Source organism: Carcharodon carcharias, chromosome 18 (assembly GCF_017639515.1).
Source record: "Carcharodon carcharias isolate sCarCar2 chromosome 18, sCarCar2.pri, whole genome shotgun sequence".
Taxonomy (NCBI): domain Eukaryota; kingdom Metazoa; phylum Chordata; class Chondrichthyes; order Lamniformes; family Lamnidae; genus Carcharodon; species Carcharodon carcharias.
In genome coordinates this window covers 70,598,845-70,616,187 of record NC_054484.1, presented here as the reverse complement: position 1 = coordinate 70,616,187, position 17,343 = coordinate 70,598,845, and the positions used below count along the sequence as shown (strand labels likewise).

Sequence of the window (17,343 nt, the reverse complement as noted above, 5' to 3'; positions counted from 1 at the left end):
GTAGGTTGTTAAATCAAATGTAAAAAAAGGATTATCTATGCACCAGAGTGAAGGGGTCAGAGTACAAAGTCAAGCTCATTTCAAGGTGCTTTCTTGGATTTGGGAGTCTTTCCAAAATCTCTTAGGGGGAATACTTCTGCTTTGCTTTTACTAGCCTTGAGGAATATAGTTTGAAAAGTACCAACTGTGGCCTCTCACTGGCAGTGCATCAATACTAACCAAAAGCAGCTTTGGAATCTCTAAAATGATGGATCCTTGTTTGAAGACAATACCAAGTTTAGTCTAATTATTGCCATCGTGAAGGGATCAGATAATTTTCATTTGTTGGCTAGCAACCATTTGGGTTTTTAAAAGGGGTATTAAATATGAGTAATGAGGGCATTAAATATAAGGGCAAAGAAGTAATGATAAAAAGTTGTGCAATGCAGTTCTAGGTATCAGAATCCTGTGTGCATTTTATTGAAAGGGCATTGTGATAGCCTAAGTGCACTGTGGAAGAAGTTTACCACATGGACAGCAGTAGCTCGTGAATACAGGCCAACATCACCATTTGAAAAGCAATTAGGGATGGATTAAAAACTGAAGATAATACCAGAAACACCAATATCCCAATAACAAATAAAAGAAACATAGATTCACCATCATACCAGGGGTGGCTAACTTTAGTTACAATGGCTCACTTCCTGAATTTTTAAAAAAATTCGTTCATGGATGTGATTATCACTGGCTGAGCCAGCACTTATTGCCCATCCCCAATTGCCCTTGTTCAGAGAACATCTAAGTGTCAACCACATCTGGAGTCACATGTAGGCCAGGCCAGGTAAGGACAGCATTAGTGAGCCAGATGGGTTTTTATGACAATTGGCAATGGTTTCACAGGCATCATTAGACTTATAATTCCAGATTTTTACTGGATTCAAATTCTACCATCTGCCCTGGTCGGATTCAAACCCTGGTCCCCAGAGTGTTCCCCCTGGGTTTCCAGATTACCAGTTTAATTTCAATACCACTATGCCCCTGCCTCCTTTTTGCTAAAAAGCTCCTGGAAATGTAATTGGTGTCTGACTTTATGTGAAAACTCTGGAGACTGGAAACCTTTTCCCAAACATTTTGTGACAAATTGTTGGATATAAGGAACAAAGAACTTTTAGATGGAAAAACAAGTTAGCAGAATGGAGTAATTCCTTGGACGTTACGTAACATGGAGAAAGATCATATGAAGCGCCAAACTGCAGTGTTGTGCCTTTATATCTATGCATGCCCGTGTTAAAATTTCCTGTTTGACACATTTCTCTTGTGAAGGATAACCTGTACTGCATTTCATCTCGGGCAGAAATAAAACTTGAGTTACACACAAATCAGAATTCTCTTAATCAGCAAAATTATGGAAATAAGACAGGTCTACTGGCTTCTAAAAATATCTTAGATGCATCTTGAGAAGATATATACAGGACTTAACCACTCCAACAATAACCTGCCTTTTCAGAGGTTGATGGACCACTTTCAGAAAAATTGACATTAGCGCCATCTGGTGGGCAGTGCTAGTTATTTTTGTTCCACAAGCTGCATTGCCTTCACTTTACAAAACACAAGTTAAATTGCAGTATTATGAAACCTAAATTAGAGTAAATAATGTTCAACTTGTAAATATATTAAGACGCAGCAATTAAGTTCATCAATCCCGCATACTGTCTGCACTAGAATTTTTCCCCCCCAATGCTCAAAGACAGAAAGCAACAAGTTATGATAAAGATAAAAACAAAAAAAACTGCGGATGCTGGAAATCCAAAACAAAAACAGAATTACCTGGAAAAACTCAGCAGGTCTGGCAGCATCGGCGGAGAAGAAAAGAGTTGACGTTTCGAGTCCTCATGACCCTTCGACAGAACTTGAGTTCGAGTCCAAGAAAGAGTTGAAATATAAGCTGGTTTAAGGTGTGTGTGGGGGGGGCGGAGAGATAGAGAGGTGGGGGGGGGGGGGGTGGTGTGGTTGTAGGGACAAACAAGCAGTGATAGAAGCAGATCATCAAAAGATGTCAACGACAATAGTACAATAGAACACATAGGTGTGTTCTATTGTACTATTGTCGTTGACATCTTTTCATGATCTGCTTCTATCACTGCTTGTTTGTCCCTACAACCACACCACCCCCCCCACCTCTCTCTCTCTCTATCTCTCCGCCCCCCCACACACACACCTTAAACCAGCTTATATTTCAACTCTTTCTTGGACTCGAACTCAAGTTCTGTCGAAGGGTCATGAGGACTCGAAACGTCAACTCTTTTCTTCTCTGCCGATGCTGCCAGACCTGCTGAGTTTTTCCAGGTAATTCTGTTTTTGTTATGATAGAGGACTTTTTTTGGACTCGAGGATAGTGGTTAGTGCTAGGACAACTGCATTTTTTGCTATTTATAAATGACTTGTACCTTGGAATACAGAGTAAAATTTCAAAATTTGCTAATGATGTCAAACTTGGAGTGAGGATGGTACGAATTGCCTGCAACAAGAAATAGATAGGCTTTCAGAATGGCTGACAAATGGCAGATGGAATTTAAGAAGTGAGGGTGATGCATTTTGGCAGGAAGGATAGGGAGAGATAATATAGACTTAATGGCACAATTCCAAAGATTGTGCAATGAAGGGGGTCCTGGGGATGTATATGCAATTTTTGAAGGTGGCAGGACAGTGAGGATCGCTCGCAAATGGGATCTTGGGCTTCAGACACTGAGTACAGAAACAGGGAAGTTGTGCTATACCTTTCTAAAGCACTGGTTAGGCCCCAACCAGAATAGTGCCTACTTCAAGGATGCTTGCAAATAGGACATTAAGATCCTAGGCATTAACGAGCTGATGGAAAGAAAATGACACCTCCTGTGGGCTGGCATGCACCACCACCATGATAACCAGTGGCTACAGCAGCTTGCCAACAGACTCAATGCTAAAAGCAACAAAACACACCACCACCTTGTAGCTTCGTGTGTGGTACTTGTGGCAGAACCTGCCGCTCAAGGATTGGCCTCTTCAGTCATCAGCAAAGGGGCACTATACGAAGACAACTCACCTGCTATGGATTTATTTGTTGCCTGCCCATCATCTTTCATAGATGGAAGGGAGTCAGAAAAGGTGATCGAGAGGGTGTAAGAGGGTTCCAGGGCTGGGGGTAAATAAAAGGTCCCATATCTCTATTTTCCCCTCACTCCAAAGAGACTGCTACTAGTGATTCACTTGTAGTTTGTTTTCCATATTCTTACCTGTTGGAAACTGATTTTTACTTTAGTTTGCTGTTTCCCATGGCTTTGTTCTCTAAAGCTCCAAGTTCATAAGTTTCTTCATTGCCAAGTGCAAATAAGGCTGAACTGTGTTTACCTAACAATGGACACCCATTCCCCAGCATCACAGAATCAGATGTCTGTACTTGGTTAACTACAATTTGAATTTCCATGGGCATTTGGAAGTCAAGAAAGGAGATTCCCAAAAATGTATCAACATCAGCACTGTAAATCACCTATATTGCTACCATAGTATGTGCATGCTGAAGCTTTAGTACAGGGCACAATAAAGATGATCAACACACTGATACATAAAACTATTGTTCTGAACTGTGCCCAAATCTCAAGTGACTGTCTAACAATAGGGCTTGAAGAAAAAAAAAGTGATTGCCTGCTCTGTGCTCCTTCATTCCTTTCACAAACAGATGTGGATTGACAGGAGGCTGCCTCCAAATGCATCTATGCTAAACTAGCCAAGTCAGAATGATGCCAAAAGAAATATGGATATTAGCAGACCAATAATAAAACTGAAAATTTGGCAGTGCTGAATCACCTCAATGCTTGGGACTTTGTAGAAAAACTTTACAATTCTTATTCCAATTAAAAAAGGAAGAAATTAATAACCCAAGTGTTTTAATGCAAGCCAGATAGCAGAGTTTTCATACTGGGTGGCAATTCAGGCACAAATTGCATTGTTTTGACAGTGGTTTTCCCTTCAAGTTTCTGTTCGAACTCAAAAACATAATTACTGAACACAATCTGCAATGAACTATTAGTCAACTGGCATCTTAGAACTTCAAATTTTAATTTGGGAATATGTTTTCTAACAAGAATGGTATCCTAGTAAGTTAACTTGTGATAAGCATAAGCTTACTTAAACTAACCTCTTGTTGAAAAGCCTTTTAAGTGTAGGGAACTCAATTCTAAATAATTGAGGCTCCATAAACAATCTCATCCTTAATAAAGACAGAGCCCATCACGTGTAAAAGATGGCTGAAGGCATTTGCAACCATCAGCCAGAATTGCAGAGGTGATAGCAGAAATGGATCATCCAAAGCTTTCCATGATTATAGTCTTCAGACAATTTGATTCACTCCACATGATAAAGTAGTTGAACATTTTGGATACAGCACAAGGCTACGGGCTTCAACTTTATCCTAATTGTAATGCTTGAAGACTTGTGCTCCGAAACAAGATACTTCTCTAGCCAAGTTATTCCAGTACAGCTACAATGCTGGAATCTCTCCAACAAACTGGAAGTTTGCCAGCTATGCCCTGTCCAAAGAGGACAAATCTCATCCAGCCAACTATTGCCCCAGTTTACCCAAAGTGAAGTTCTGCCAATGGCACTATTAGCAGCTCACTGACATCCAGTTTTAAGTTCCACCAGGATCACTGCTCTAGCCCAAACATGGGTGGAAGAACTAAATGCCAGATGTGAGGCAAAAGAGACTACCCTTGACTTCAAGGCAGCACATAATCAAATATAACATCAAGAAGCCCTGGCAAAATTGAAATCAATGAAAATCAGGGGAAACTCTCCATTTGCTTGACTCATAGCTGGCACAAAACAGCAGTTGTAGCTGTCAGAGGCCAAACACAGCCACCCAAGGCATTGCTTCAGGGCAGTATCCTAGGCCCAGCTAACTTCAGCTGCTCCTAAGTGACCTTCCCTCCAATGCAAGATGTGAGGATTTTGCATGATTGTTCAGTGTTCAATTTAATTTGCAGCTCTCTAGGTAATGAAGCAATCCATACCCATTGCAAAAGTTGCAACATTCAGGTTAGGGCTGATAAGTGGTAAATAACATCTGCACCATAATAACCATCTCAAACTAAGACAGTCTAACCATCTGCCCTCAACAATCAACAGGATTACCACTATCTTATCCTTCAACATCACAGGGTCACCATTTACTAGAGGCTTAACAGGACCAGTCACAAATACTGTGGCTACAAGAACAGGTCAGAGGGTGGATGTTCTGTAGCAACCACCCCCCCCATCCGCCTCCAAAACCTTTCCAATGTCCACAAAGCACAAATTAGGAGAATGCAGTTCAGCACTACCATTCAGGATGATGAAGGCGGTTCAGCACTACCATTCAGGATGAAGGCGGTTCAGCACTACCATTCAGGATGAAGGCGGTTCAGCACTACCATTCAGGATGAAGGAGCCTGCTTGATTGGTATCCCATCCACAACCTCATTCACTCCCTACATCAGTGCACTGCAGCTGTGTAGCATCTACGAGATGCACTGCAGCAGTTTGCCAAGGCTTTTATCAGCAGCATCTTCCAAACTGCCATCTCTACCACTTGGACAAGGGCTATAAGTGCATAGGAACATGACCTATTTCAAGTCACACATCATTCTGACCTGGAAATCTACTGCTGCCCTTTCAGTTCCTGGGTCAAAATCCTGAAATTCCAAGAGCTATGCATATTACACTGATGGAATTCAAGGCTGTGGTTATCCATCACCCTGAAAAGGCAATTAGGAATGGGCAATAAATGTTTGCCTTAACAACCACATCCCAAGAACATTTTCTTTAAAAGGTGACTCGCACTACATACCCATTTATTACATTGTGGTCAGTTTGAGTAAGAACTTTATTCAAAAGCCAACAAAATGTGCCCATTAGTAGCCTTGGCCTTGAAGAGAGAAAAAACTTAAGAGCCTCTTCAAAAGCTTGCTATCAAGCACAATTAGCAGGAACTCAATGGTGATTAATTCATTTTGGAAGCATGTCTGGAATTTGATGCCCACTAGGTTGGTGGAGACTATTAATGGCTAAGGAAAATGGATGGGACAAAAGAAGAACTAGACTTGCAGGACTGAAGGGAAATGGGACTGACTGGACTGTTGTACATAGAACCAGCATGGGCTCTATGGACTGCTTGAACACCGGTGCTGTTGTGACTGAGTCTATGTTTTGCTGGTTTTGAAAATATGGCCAGTTCTATATTATAGTGGTGCTTAAAGATTGCAGAAGTCAATTCTGCAGCCTTGGATTCTGGTTTAGCTGAGAACAATGCAACCTAGTGAAAAGTACAGGCTAGTTTATCTAACCTTCTCAGTTAAAGCCCTTCATCCCTAGCATCAACGAAGCTGAATTACCCTCCCATGGTCTTGAAATCTTAAAAAGGTGGCTGAAAGACAAGCCAAAGCACATTCTATTGTTTATCAGAAACTTTAGATCCAAGTGCTCTCTGGATAAAAAGCTTTACATGTTAAGATTTGTGCCCCTGAATTCATTTAGCTGACATCTCTTCCTAAAATGGATTACCTGAATTTCATTTCACATCTACTCAGCTGACAATTTGGTCTCAACTTCTCAACAGCAATTAGATAAATCACCCTAAATATTGCTCAAGTACTTGGAGGGAGAAGCACTGGCCACAACAGAAGTTCATATCTACACATTACTATTGAAGATTTACACAATGACCAGAGGGCAAACTAAACCACAGTATAAAGTCTCATCTGAAAATGCAGCACTTCCTCAGTCCTCTACGCCAAAAAAGTCAGGCACTTTATTGATCATTGCAATAAGAGATCTACATGAGAGAATAAGCAAATATGGAAGAAACAGTATTACCTAGTGGTAATGCAGCACTTGATATAGCACTGTTACAAGTCATGAGCAATTTCTCTCAACATCAGAGGGTGAACATTTAACTGGCTTGAAGGCGGCGGCTGGAGGACCAGATGAGCTCAAGAGCAGAGAGATCCCGATTTTTAAATAAATTGTACTCAACCTTATTTTCTCAGGATCCAGAAACTCTGCCAGTGCAGCTCAATCTCCAATGGTGGGCTTACTGAAGTTTGGGTCCCACAATATGGATTGATAAAACAAAAGTTATCGCCAAGCTACAGCTGACTTACAGCAAGCCTAAATTTTCCAATGTGTGTGTTTTAAAAATGTCAAAACTGGAGATTTTTGATATTTGTACAAAGTTGAGACTAAGCTTAAACTTCATTCTCTAGAATTTGCTCCATTCCCACAAGTCAGCACAAAACCATTAGTTGATGCAGCTCAAAACTTTTATTGATAAAATCATACAAGTAATGCACAGCTGAGTCTTCTTGTGCAATGTAGAGCATAGCATCTAAACTAGTGAAAGCAAATTCTAGATCTACAGTGACTAAAAGGTATTCAATGCACTGAGCAAGACTGGACACATTCATGCACTGCAATAGTTATGTTGTTGGAAGTTACAGTATGAAGAGCATTTCTACAATTTATGAATGTTAGGTCTAAAAACTACCACTTGCTTAGAAGTGTCAAGTTGAATACCCAAGTCACTTAATACACAAATGCAACTAAATGCAACAATAAATTGATAACCACATGTATTAAATTTGCTCTTTGCCAGACATTCACTAACATAAAAAACAAATTGGAGTACCTCAACATTTTGCCATTTTCTAAACATTTTCCTCTAGAATTTTAAGAAACTCTGTCCAAACCTTGGCATATTTTATTTCAGTTTTGATCAAATTACCCACATGAATGAATTTGATAGGACAATGGGAATTAGCGGCAATCAAGGCCGACGGTGGGTTGTGGTTCAGTTTCTGACTCTGGGTCCAATATGACCTTAACAATAAGAGCTCACGCTACCCCGAAATATATGTATATATATATTCACGCATACGTTGACATTCAACATTCAAGTGCCAGTGTTTTTGGACTGTCTTTTGGTCAAGTTACTTTTTCGGGTTTTCTATGAACTTTCAAAGAATCACTTTTAGGCTTACAAAACAAAAACACAAAAATTAAATATTTGTCAAATGAATAAATATTACACAAAACTAGCAGCAAAAATACCTAGATCTGTTGTGTGCAAATAGTTAATTCCCAACTGTTAGACCCCCATGGTCCCAAAATAGTCCTGGTTTGGTATCTAGCCTCTTTCCCACCCCCTCCCCTTCTAACTAAGCTGCGTTTGACAATCACTGCAAAAAAAGACTTGGAGGTTCAAGAAAATGCATGCAAGACAAGACATCTGTATATAAAATATTCTTTGAATGTGCATTAAAATAAATTTGTTAAAGGTATTTAGATCTCTTATATAAAACCTGATGGGCACAATGTATAAGGGCCTAAACCTACCTGTATAGCACCATTCATCACAAGAGATTAGCTCAATACTGTCAGTGCATCTACTTTCCATTGATGAGAATTTCAGTACAAGAAGGCACAACACACTTAGATGTATTGCACTTGATAAGTTCTTTTGCTACTTTTCAGTTCATTCTCCACCACCTAAGATTTCCAGTAGTTTTTATACTGGCAGCCTGGCCACTTAAGCTAAGAAAAAAACTACCCTATCTTGGCAGTTTGAAGTCAACTCACCTGACTGCAACATTGTGCAGCTCAACATTTAAACAACAGGTGGGAAAACTTATCTTTGGCCAGATTTAGCGGATTAAACTGACAATTCGTCCACATAATGGACAGTGCAAAAGGAAACCCACTCCACTATGCTGTAGCGGATATGCGATCGATTGCCAGCGTTGGCACCTTGTGCAGTAATGTGTACATTTCCATTCTCTGTGATCTCCAAGCATCAAACTTCAGACCCTAGTGGAGCAACTTTACAGAATCTACAGTAAACAGTTAAATGCGGCTTTTCTGAACTTTGTAACGCAGCTTGAATATACACAAATGTAATTTTTTTTCAGTAAAGAAGCCTGCTGCAGAGATCTTTCTGTTCGTTCCCCTTGACCAAAAAACAACACTAGCATGCGTATCAGACCAAAATCAGCCGAGTCTGCCTCTACAGTTGCTCGGTGCAATGGTCCATTTAGCCATTCTGAAATTTCAATTTCCTTTTATATACGGCAGGCATTTTAAGATTTCTAATGGATGGGATTTTCATCCATATCTAAAAACTTCAAGTTTTCAAAATCCCCTAAAAAAATACATTCCTAGCTACTTTCTGCCCACTCCAGGCAAGCCTGAATTAGTTAACTAGCTGCCTTTAAATGTTGTCAAGTTACTAGATGTCAAGTTTTCTGAACTTTTGCATTTGCTTAGGTGTAATCTGAAACAGCAGTGTATTAAAACTTGACACTGTACACATTGTTGGAATGGCTTGTAAAACTACCATGTCCCCCAACAGGTATCTATCCAGGATAGAGTGAGCAACATTGGTTCCCTACATTAGGGATCAGAATGCTGCAAATGCCCCAAGTTGTCTTTACAGGTCACGCATGTCAAGGCCGTAATGGAGGTTGCTGCTTATTTTCAGCCTTGTAACAATGTTAAGTGCAACTGGGTAAATGACTCAAAGCCATTTCACCCTGCTTCTGCCAAGGTTTGTTTTGCCCAAGTCTCTCTCAGATTGTGCTAGAGAATGATTGTGAGAACTCAGGCCCAATGAACCAGTAGGACATCAAAAATAAAAGTTCCTCTATAAAGGCACAGTACATTAACATACAAATGATCCTCAGTTACAGAGAAATAAACTTAAACACAGCACACAGTTTAAACATCTATAGCCAATATTCTAGTGCTGTTTATGGCCACATTTTCTCCATGGTCTAGGGTTTGTGTTCCTCTGCTACTGCTTTCTCTTTGCATTTGAGCTCCCTTTAAAAAATCCAGAGAATCACAGCTGGTAATGTACTGTGAGTTCTTGAAGCTACACAAGGTATAGTCTGGCTCAGTTACATGTGGTTTCCATTTAGCTTGTTTGGCAAGGTGGCATCCACTGCAATATATTCTTCAGTTTCCCCACCAATCCACCTGGGAGTTGTAAGCTCCACCATATCCATCAGCATTGTAATAGTTTCCATATCCACCTGGAAAACAGATGTGCTCAGTTAGAGATTTAAAATTTCTACTTCAGTCTGTGTGCCACTTGCTGCTTATTGAAATAGCAATTGACCGTGGCACCCTGCAATAGTAAAGGAAAACGTTATCCGGATCATTGTACTGGTTGCTATTCAGGCTCTTACTGGAGTCAATGTTAAGACAGATGGATGCTGAGCATGGGGAGTGGTTACTGACTATACAATTTTAAAAGCCTGCTGATATTGTACTGGCTCAAAAGAAATGACCACAATACTACACAAAATGCACTTGTGTAACTATAATCCAAAAGTGGCAACTGCCTTTAGGTGGAAGACAACCTAGAATCTAGAGCGCAGCACAAGTTAAAATTTGAAGGAACAAGGCAGTCCCATCTACAAACTTAGCTCAATCATATGGCTATTTTGGCAGCTAGGATCTTCAATTTGCAATACTCCCAAAATAAACAGCAAAAAAATATTCACTGCAGCTTCAATCTAAGGCAAACTTAATTATTTTCAGTATTCAATTAGTTTAAGTTTCTACTTTAGGTTTTTAAATTCTATTCCGTAAACATCCAATTTTAAGGAGTTAACTATTAATACAAGTAACCAGCAATCTCAGAAACCCATCTCCAACATACAAAATCTTTGTTAAGACAAAAGCTTTGTTGTTGACAACTAGGAAAACAGGCTGCACATACCTCCTCCATTTACAGTATATTATGCATGCTAAGATTTTGGGCAAGTAAATTCTAAGTACTAGACACAACAGATACCTTACCTCCTCCATATCCTCTGGGTCCACTGTGGCCAGTGCTGCGGTTTCCACGAGTATTGAAGCTGCTGTTGGTCTGCCTGTAATCTCTGGCACCAAATCCTGCTCCAAACCGACTGCAATGCAAAATTCGTATGCTTTTATTAAGAACTTATTAACATTGCTTCACTCAACTCTACTATTCCAGTTCCAATATTCTTATAACTTGCATGTTACAAATGGTTTACAAGTTCAAAACTGGGAGGCTGGAAGTGAAAGGTTAATTAACCATAAATAAATGCACCGTAAGTAGCCTGAGTTTAGAGGGAGATGGTAGAGGCAAGCAGCAACTGCTTCTGGTCTTCAGCTAATGCAATTGTTCAAGCCCATTGCCAACTCGAATTAAGCCTACCATTTCATTATAATAAGAGTTCATGGTATCTGGACAGTGAAGTTGTTAGAACAAATTGAATCTAGATTTTCCCTTTGCAGCATATCAAGAATATTTTGTTGTGGATTGGAAACCCCTGCAAATAGATTATGAAATATGAAAAACCCCAAAAACCAGACAAGTACTGTGAATAAAAGCTAAATCTCTCAGGCTATATTGTAATAGGTCAATTTCAAACATTCCAACAAAAACTGAATTAAAGGACTAGAAATGGTGACATCACAACAGTGGCACAAGATAATTGTCATCATGTAACTCAATCAAGAAATGAGGATTGTTACAACCAAATGCCCCAGACAACAGCCACCACACATTCACTGCATTCAAGGAAAGAGAGAAACTTTTACATGTAGATCAGCTTGGAGCCAGAGATGCCTCACCTTGGTGGAGTCCATTGTTTTCAGTTATGGAAATATCAGCACTAAGTTTGTCTGTCTGGACTAGGATATCTAACAGATTTGCTGATGGTTGCAGAGTGTTCAGCAACATTCATGACCAGATACTGAAGCAGTCCACATCCATACGCAGCAAGACCTGGACAATATCCAGGCTTGGACTGACAAGTAGCAATAACACTGATGCCATACAAAAGCCAGGCAATGACCATCTCCAACAAGAGAATCCAACTATCTTCCCTTGACATTCAATGGCACTATCACCGAATCCACCCGCCACCCCACCCCAAACTAACATCCATTGACCAGAAATGGAATTGCACCAGCCATAAATACTGTGGCTACAAGAGCAGGTCAGAGGCTGGGAATTCTGCAGAATTCTCCTCCTGACTCCACAAACGTGTCCACATCTACAAGACAAGTCAGCAGTGTGATAGAATACTCTCCACTTGCCTGGATGAGAGCAGCTCCAACAACACTCAAAGCTGGACACCATCCAGGACAAAACAGCCTGCTTGATTGGCACCTTATTCACCAATGTAAACATTCACTCCCTCCACCACCGATGCACAATGACATCAGCGTGTAGCATCTACAACATGCATTGCAGTTACTCACCAAGCTCCTGCAACAACATTTTGCAAACCTGTGACCTCTACCACCTAGGAGGACAAGGGCAATAGATGCATGGGAACACTACCATCAAGCCACACACCACCCTGACTTGTAACTATATTTACCATTCCTTCACTGCCACTGGGTCAAAACCCTGGGACTCCTTAACAGCACCATGGGCGTTCCTACAACACATGGACATAACAGTTCAAGGTGGCAACACACCATCTCAAAATAGCAACAAAGTCTGGCCTAGCCAGCGACACCAATATCCCCATGAACAAAAAAAAATGCGCTAACAGAACATGACCGTGCTGGATTATGTACATGTGAAGTGAAGTACTGCCAGTCCTTTTGCTTTGCAAACTATTTTCTAACATGCCCCCATTCAAACTCTGCCACCCTCTGAAGGGAAATTTGGGATGGACAAGTGCTGGTATTGCCAGCAAAGCTCACATCCCAAGAAATATATAACTCTTGAAAAGCAACATCACCCTACCCTAGACACCAGCAAACAGCAATTATGCACATGCCAAATGTTACTATGCTGTATTATAGATCAACCTATGATAATACACGTAAAGCTTTTGACACCGGTCAACAACGAAGGGTTATGGAGCATCCTCTTCAGTTTCAGCTGCCTCAAAGTTTGTCACCATCCTCCACCTGCTCAATGGATCCACCACAGACTCAATCCACATTTGGGCTGGGGTCAAGCAAGGCTGTCATTGCACCAAAGCTCTTCTTAATCATCCTTGCCACAATGCTCCATCTGAACCTCAGCAAGCATCCTGCTAGAGTGGAGTAACAACAGAACAAGCAGGAAGCTGTTCAACCTCCGCTGCCTGCAGGCTAGATCCAAAATCGTCCCATCTTGTGTCATTGGACTACAGTATGCAGAGGATGCTTGTGTCTATGCACACTAGGAGACTTAGTTCCAAGCCATCGTCAACTACATTAAGGCATACGAAGCATCGGCCTTAAACTAAACATTAGCGAGACAAAAGGTACTCTACCAGCCTCAGCCCGCCCCCTCCACACTGCACTGCGCCACCACCCACCCACACTCCCCACCTTCAAGTTCAACACAATCTTCAGTGTGCCAGCACAGCCTTTGGAAAAGTGAAGACCTCAATCCTGGCACCAAGCTCATTCTACAGAGCAGTAATGATACCTGCCCTCCTATATGGCTCAAATGTGGACTATGTACAGTAGGCACCTCAAAACTCTGTAGTACCACCAGCACTACCTCTGCAAGATCCTGCCAATGGATTTGCAGAATGGGTGCACCGTCAAGTGTTCTCACTCAGGCCAACATCCCCAGCATTGAAGCATTGACCATGCTCAATCAGCTCCACTGGGTGGACTACGTCATCTGCATGCCTGACACAAGACTCCTGAAATATGCGCTCTACTCAGAGTTTTGACACAGCAAGCGAGCCCCAGGAGAGCAGAGGAAATGCTTCAAGGACACCCTCAAAACCTTAAAAGAAGTGCAACATACCCACCATCTGGGAATCCCTAGCCCAAGGTCGTGTGAAGTGGAGGGAAAGCATCTGGGAGGGAGTTTAACACCTAGAGTCTCATAGCCTAGGGCTAGCTGAAGCCAAGCACTGACAAAGGGTTGCGTGGCAACCCACCCACCTGCTCCCCTTACAACTGCCTGCCCCATCCGTGAGGCTGTAGGTCATGCACTGAACTTCTCAGTCACCCAAGAACTCATTTTTAGTGTGGAAGCAAGTCATCCTTGATCCTGAGGGACAGCCTAAGACGCAAATATGATAACCTTTTTGGAGTAACTTCTATTAAGTATTTTCACATGTACTTGTGTAGGTTTCAGCATGGCTCTCCATATTCCCTGGTGACAAAAAAATTCAGTGAAGCCCCTCTCCCCCACTGAGCGCCCACCACTAACTCACCAAAAAGTGCCCCCTCTTCCCAACTCCCCTCCTCCCTCTCACTCAGCAGCCCTTCTTGCCAAACACTTCAACATCTCCCCGTGGGAATTTCTCATCCCTGTTGAATTTATATATACACATTCTAAGCATGCTAGTTAAAAGAAGTTTCTCCTGAATATTTTACTGGATTAGTTACTACATTATTGATCCTTAATTTTGAGTTGATACTTCTGTAAACTGTGAAAAGGAAAATGCAGAAAGAAAGCATGGTCAGGAATTTTTTTGCCTGCAGTTTACCTCTTTGATCGTCCACGACCAGTGCTCCTATGCTGCTGCTCATACGCCAGGTTTTCTAGCCAGGATGGTACTTCTTGCTTAGCTTCCACAAGCAGATCCAAAAGATCTTTAGTAATATTGCTGTTCTTCTCATTAAAGAATGAAGTGGCAAGACCTAAGAAACAAAAGTAGTGCATATTAAATCCATGCAAAAAACACGGCATTTTATTTTAAACATTATTGCAGGATTAGTGGTGCACTTAATACAAACAGATACATTAAGATAGTATTTAAATATATCCCCTTTTATAAATAAAATTTGGCAACCAGATCAATTGATGCAACATACCAAGGTTGCCAACACGACCAGTTCGCCCAATGCGATGTACATACTCCTCAATGTCACTAGGTAGGTCAAAATTTATAACATGTTTGACGTTAGAAATGTCAAGTCCACGGGCTGCAACCTGTGAATTGGAAAATTATATTTTACTCAAATCAATACAAATTACACTGACAATTCAGCTCATTATCTGGCTGACAGTAATGAAAGCACCATTAGTAATTTGGGTATTAAACTGGACGATACAAACCCTAGCAATGTATGATGCAAAAATCTAAATAAGCTCAAATGCATACAGGTTACACTAGTTCAACATTGTTTAACTCAATTGAGAATTATTTTGACAAGTACCGCAGTGGCAACCAGGATTGGGCATCTTCCAGAGCGGAACTGATGTAGAGCCTCTTCTCTATCTCTCTGAGAGCGGTCACCATGGATACTTGTACAAGCATAACCTTCACGGTAAAGGAAATCCTCCAATGAATCGGCACCCTTCTTAGTCTCCACAAAGACCAGTGTGAGAGAGTCTTTCCCTAAAAAGAGAATTAATTGGTTGGACATCAAATAATGAAGGATAGCATCCCTGGTTTGAAGGCAAATCTAAAAGACTTTTTCCTAGTGATGGGTGAAAGACAATTTTCCGTTCAAGTTTCTAATATAGAATGGAACAAAATCACAAGAAATAGGAACAGGAGTAGGCCATTCAGCCCTTCAAGCCGAAATGAGGTCATGGCTGATGATCTACCTCAACACCATTTTTCTGCACAATTCCCACAAGTCTCACCCCTTGATTCCAATGTGGAAATCAATCAGAGTCTTGAATATACTGAACGACAGCCTCCAGAACCTTCTGGGCAGGGAATTCCAAAGATTCACCAGCCTCAGTGAAAAAATTCCTCAGTCCTAAATGGCCTGTCTCTTATTCTGAGACTGTGCCCCCTGGTTCTAGACCACTACCACCACCCCCCCACCCAACCAAGGGAAACAGCCTACCTGAATCTACCCTGTCAAGCCCCAGAGAATTTTGTACATTTGAATGGGATCTATTCGCTGGAGAGTAGAAGGATTAAAAGACCCAGTCTATTTAACCTTTCCTCATATGAGAATCCCTCCATCCCAGGAATTAGCTTAATGAATCCTCATTGCATTCCCTTTCTGGCAAGTACATCTTCGGTAAGACCACCAGAACCGCACACAATACTTCAGGTATGGACTCACCAAGGCTCTATATAATTTGAAGGCATCTTTACTCCTATACTCAAATCCTCTTGAATAGAAAAACATACAATTTGCCTTCTTAATTGATTGTACTTGCATGTTAGCTCAGTAACTCGGAAAAGGATACCCAGGTCCCTTTGGACATCAACACCTCAACCTCACCTTTTAGGAAATATTGTATTTCTGTTTTACCTACCAAAGTGGATTACCTCATTTTTCCACTTTGTATCGCTTCTGCCAAATTTGTGCCCATTCACTCAGCCTCTCCAAATCCCCTTGAAGCATCAATGCATTATAATCAACTCACTGGCATCTAGTTTGTCCATCTGCAAACTTGGAAATATTACATTTAATCTCCACATCCAAATTATTGATAGATTACGAATAGCTGAGGCCCAAGCAGTATACTAGTCACAGCCTGCCAACCTGAAAGTGACCCATTTATTGTTTTCCGTCCATTAACCAGTTCTCAATCCATGCCAGTATATCACCCCAGAGGCCATGTGCTCCAATTTTGTTTTCTAACCTCGTCTGGGACCTTAGGAGCTTTCGGAAATCTATACCACATCCACAGGTTCCCCTTATCTATTCTGCTAGTTACATCCTCAAAATCTCCAACAGGTTTGTTAAACATGATTTCTCTTTCACAAATCCACGTCAACTCTGCCCAGTTCTATTTTTTTTAATATAAAGAACTTTATTACATCCTTTATAGATTAACATTTTCCCTACTACTGATGTCAATCCAACAGGTCTGTGGTTCCCTGTAATGTCTCTCCCTTTTCTCAAATAGCAGGGTTATATTTGCCACCTTCCAATCTGCAGGAACCATTCCAGAGTCTATACAATTTTGAAACATGGCCAATGCATCTACCATCTCTGCAGTCACCTCTCAACACGCTGGCATGTAGATCATCAGGTCCTGTGGGTTTATCTTCGTTAAGTCTAATTTCTCTAGTTTATTTTTATTGTCTTGCAGTTCCTCATTTACACCAGTCCCTTGATTCTCCATTACTTCTGGGAGGTTTTTAGTATTTTCCTCAGTGAAGATGGATCAAATATTTTTTTTTTTATTCATGGGATGTGGGCTTCACCAGCTGGGCCAACATTTATTGCCTATTCCTAGTTGCCCTTGAGGTGGTGGTGGTGCCTTCTCGAACCAGTTTGATCCATGTGGTGTAGGTACACCCAGTGCTGTTAAGGAGGAAGTTCCAGGATTTTGACCCAGCAGCAGTGAAGGAACGGTGATATATTTCCAAATCAGGATGGTGATTGACTTGGAGGGGAACTTCCAGGTGGTGGTGTTCCCATCTATCTGCCCTT

At 41.2% G+C, this 17,343-nt stretch overlaps 1 protein-coding gene across 3 annotated transcripts in view; it reads right to left on the bottom strand.

The window, feature by feature from the left end:
* Positions 1-7,295: 7,295 nt before the first annotated feature.
* ddx3xa (DEAD-box helicase 3 X-linked a) overlaps positions 7,296-17,343 on the bottom strand; it is a 62,295-nt gene continuing 52,247 nt past the window's right edge. For all 3 annotated transcript variants that reach the window (XM_041211446.1, XM_041211447.1, XM_041211448.1), the window contains 5 exons: positions 15,154-15,335; positions 14,809-14,926; positions 14,481-14,634; positions 10,852-10,961; positions 7,296-10,079 (listed from right to left, as the gene is read on the bottom strand). In XM_041211446.1, the coding sequence (XP_041067380.1) occupies positions 10,003-10,079; positions 10,852-10,961; positions 14,481-14,634; positions 14,809-14,926; positions 15,154-15,335 (641 nt within the window). In that variant the 3' untranslated portion in view covers positions 7,296-10,002. The remainder of the gene's footprint in view (positions 10,080-10,851; positions 10,962-14,480; positions 14,635-14,808; positions 14,927-15,153; positions 15,336-17,343) is intronic.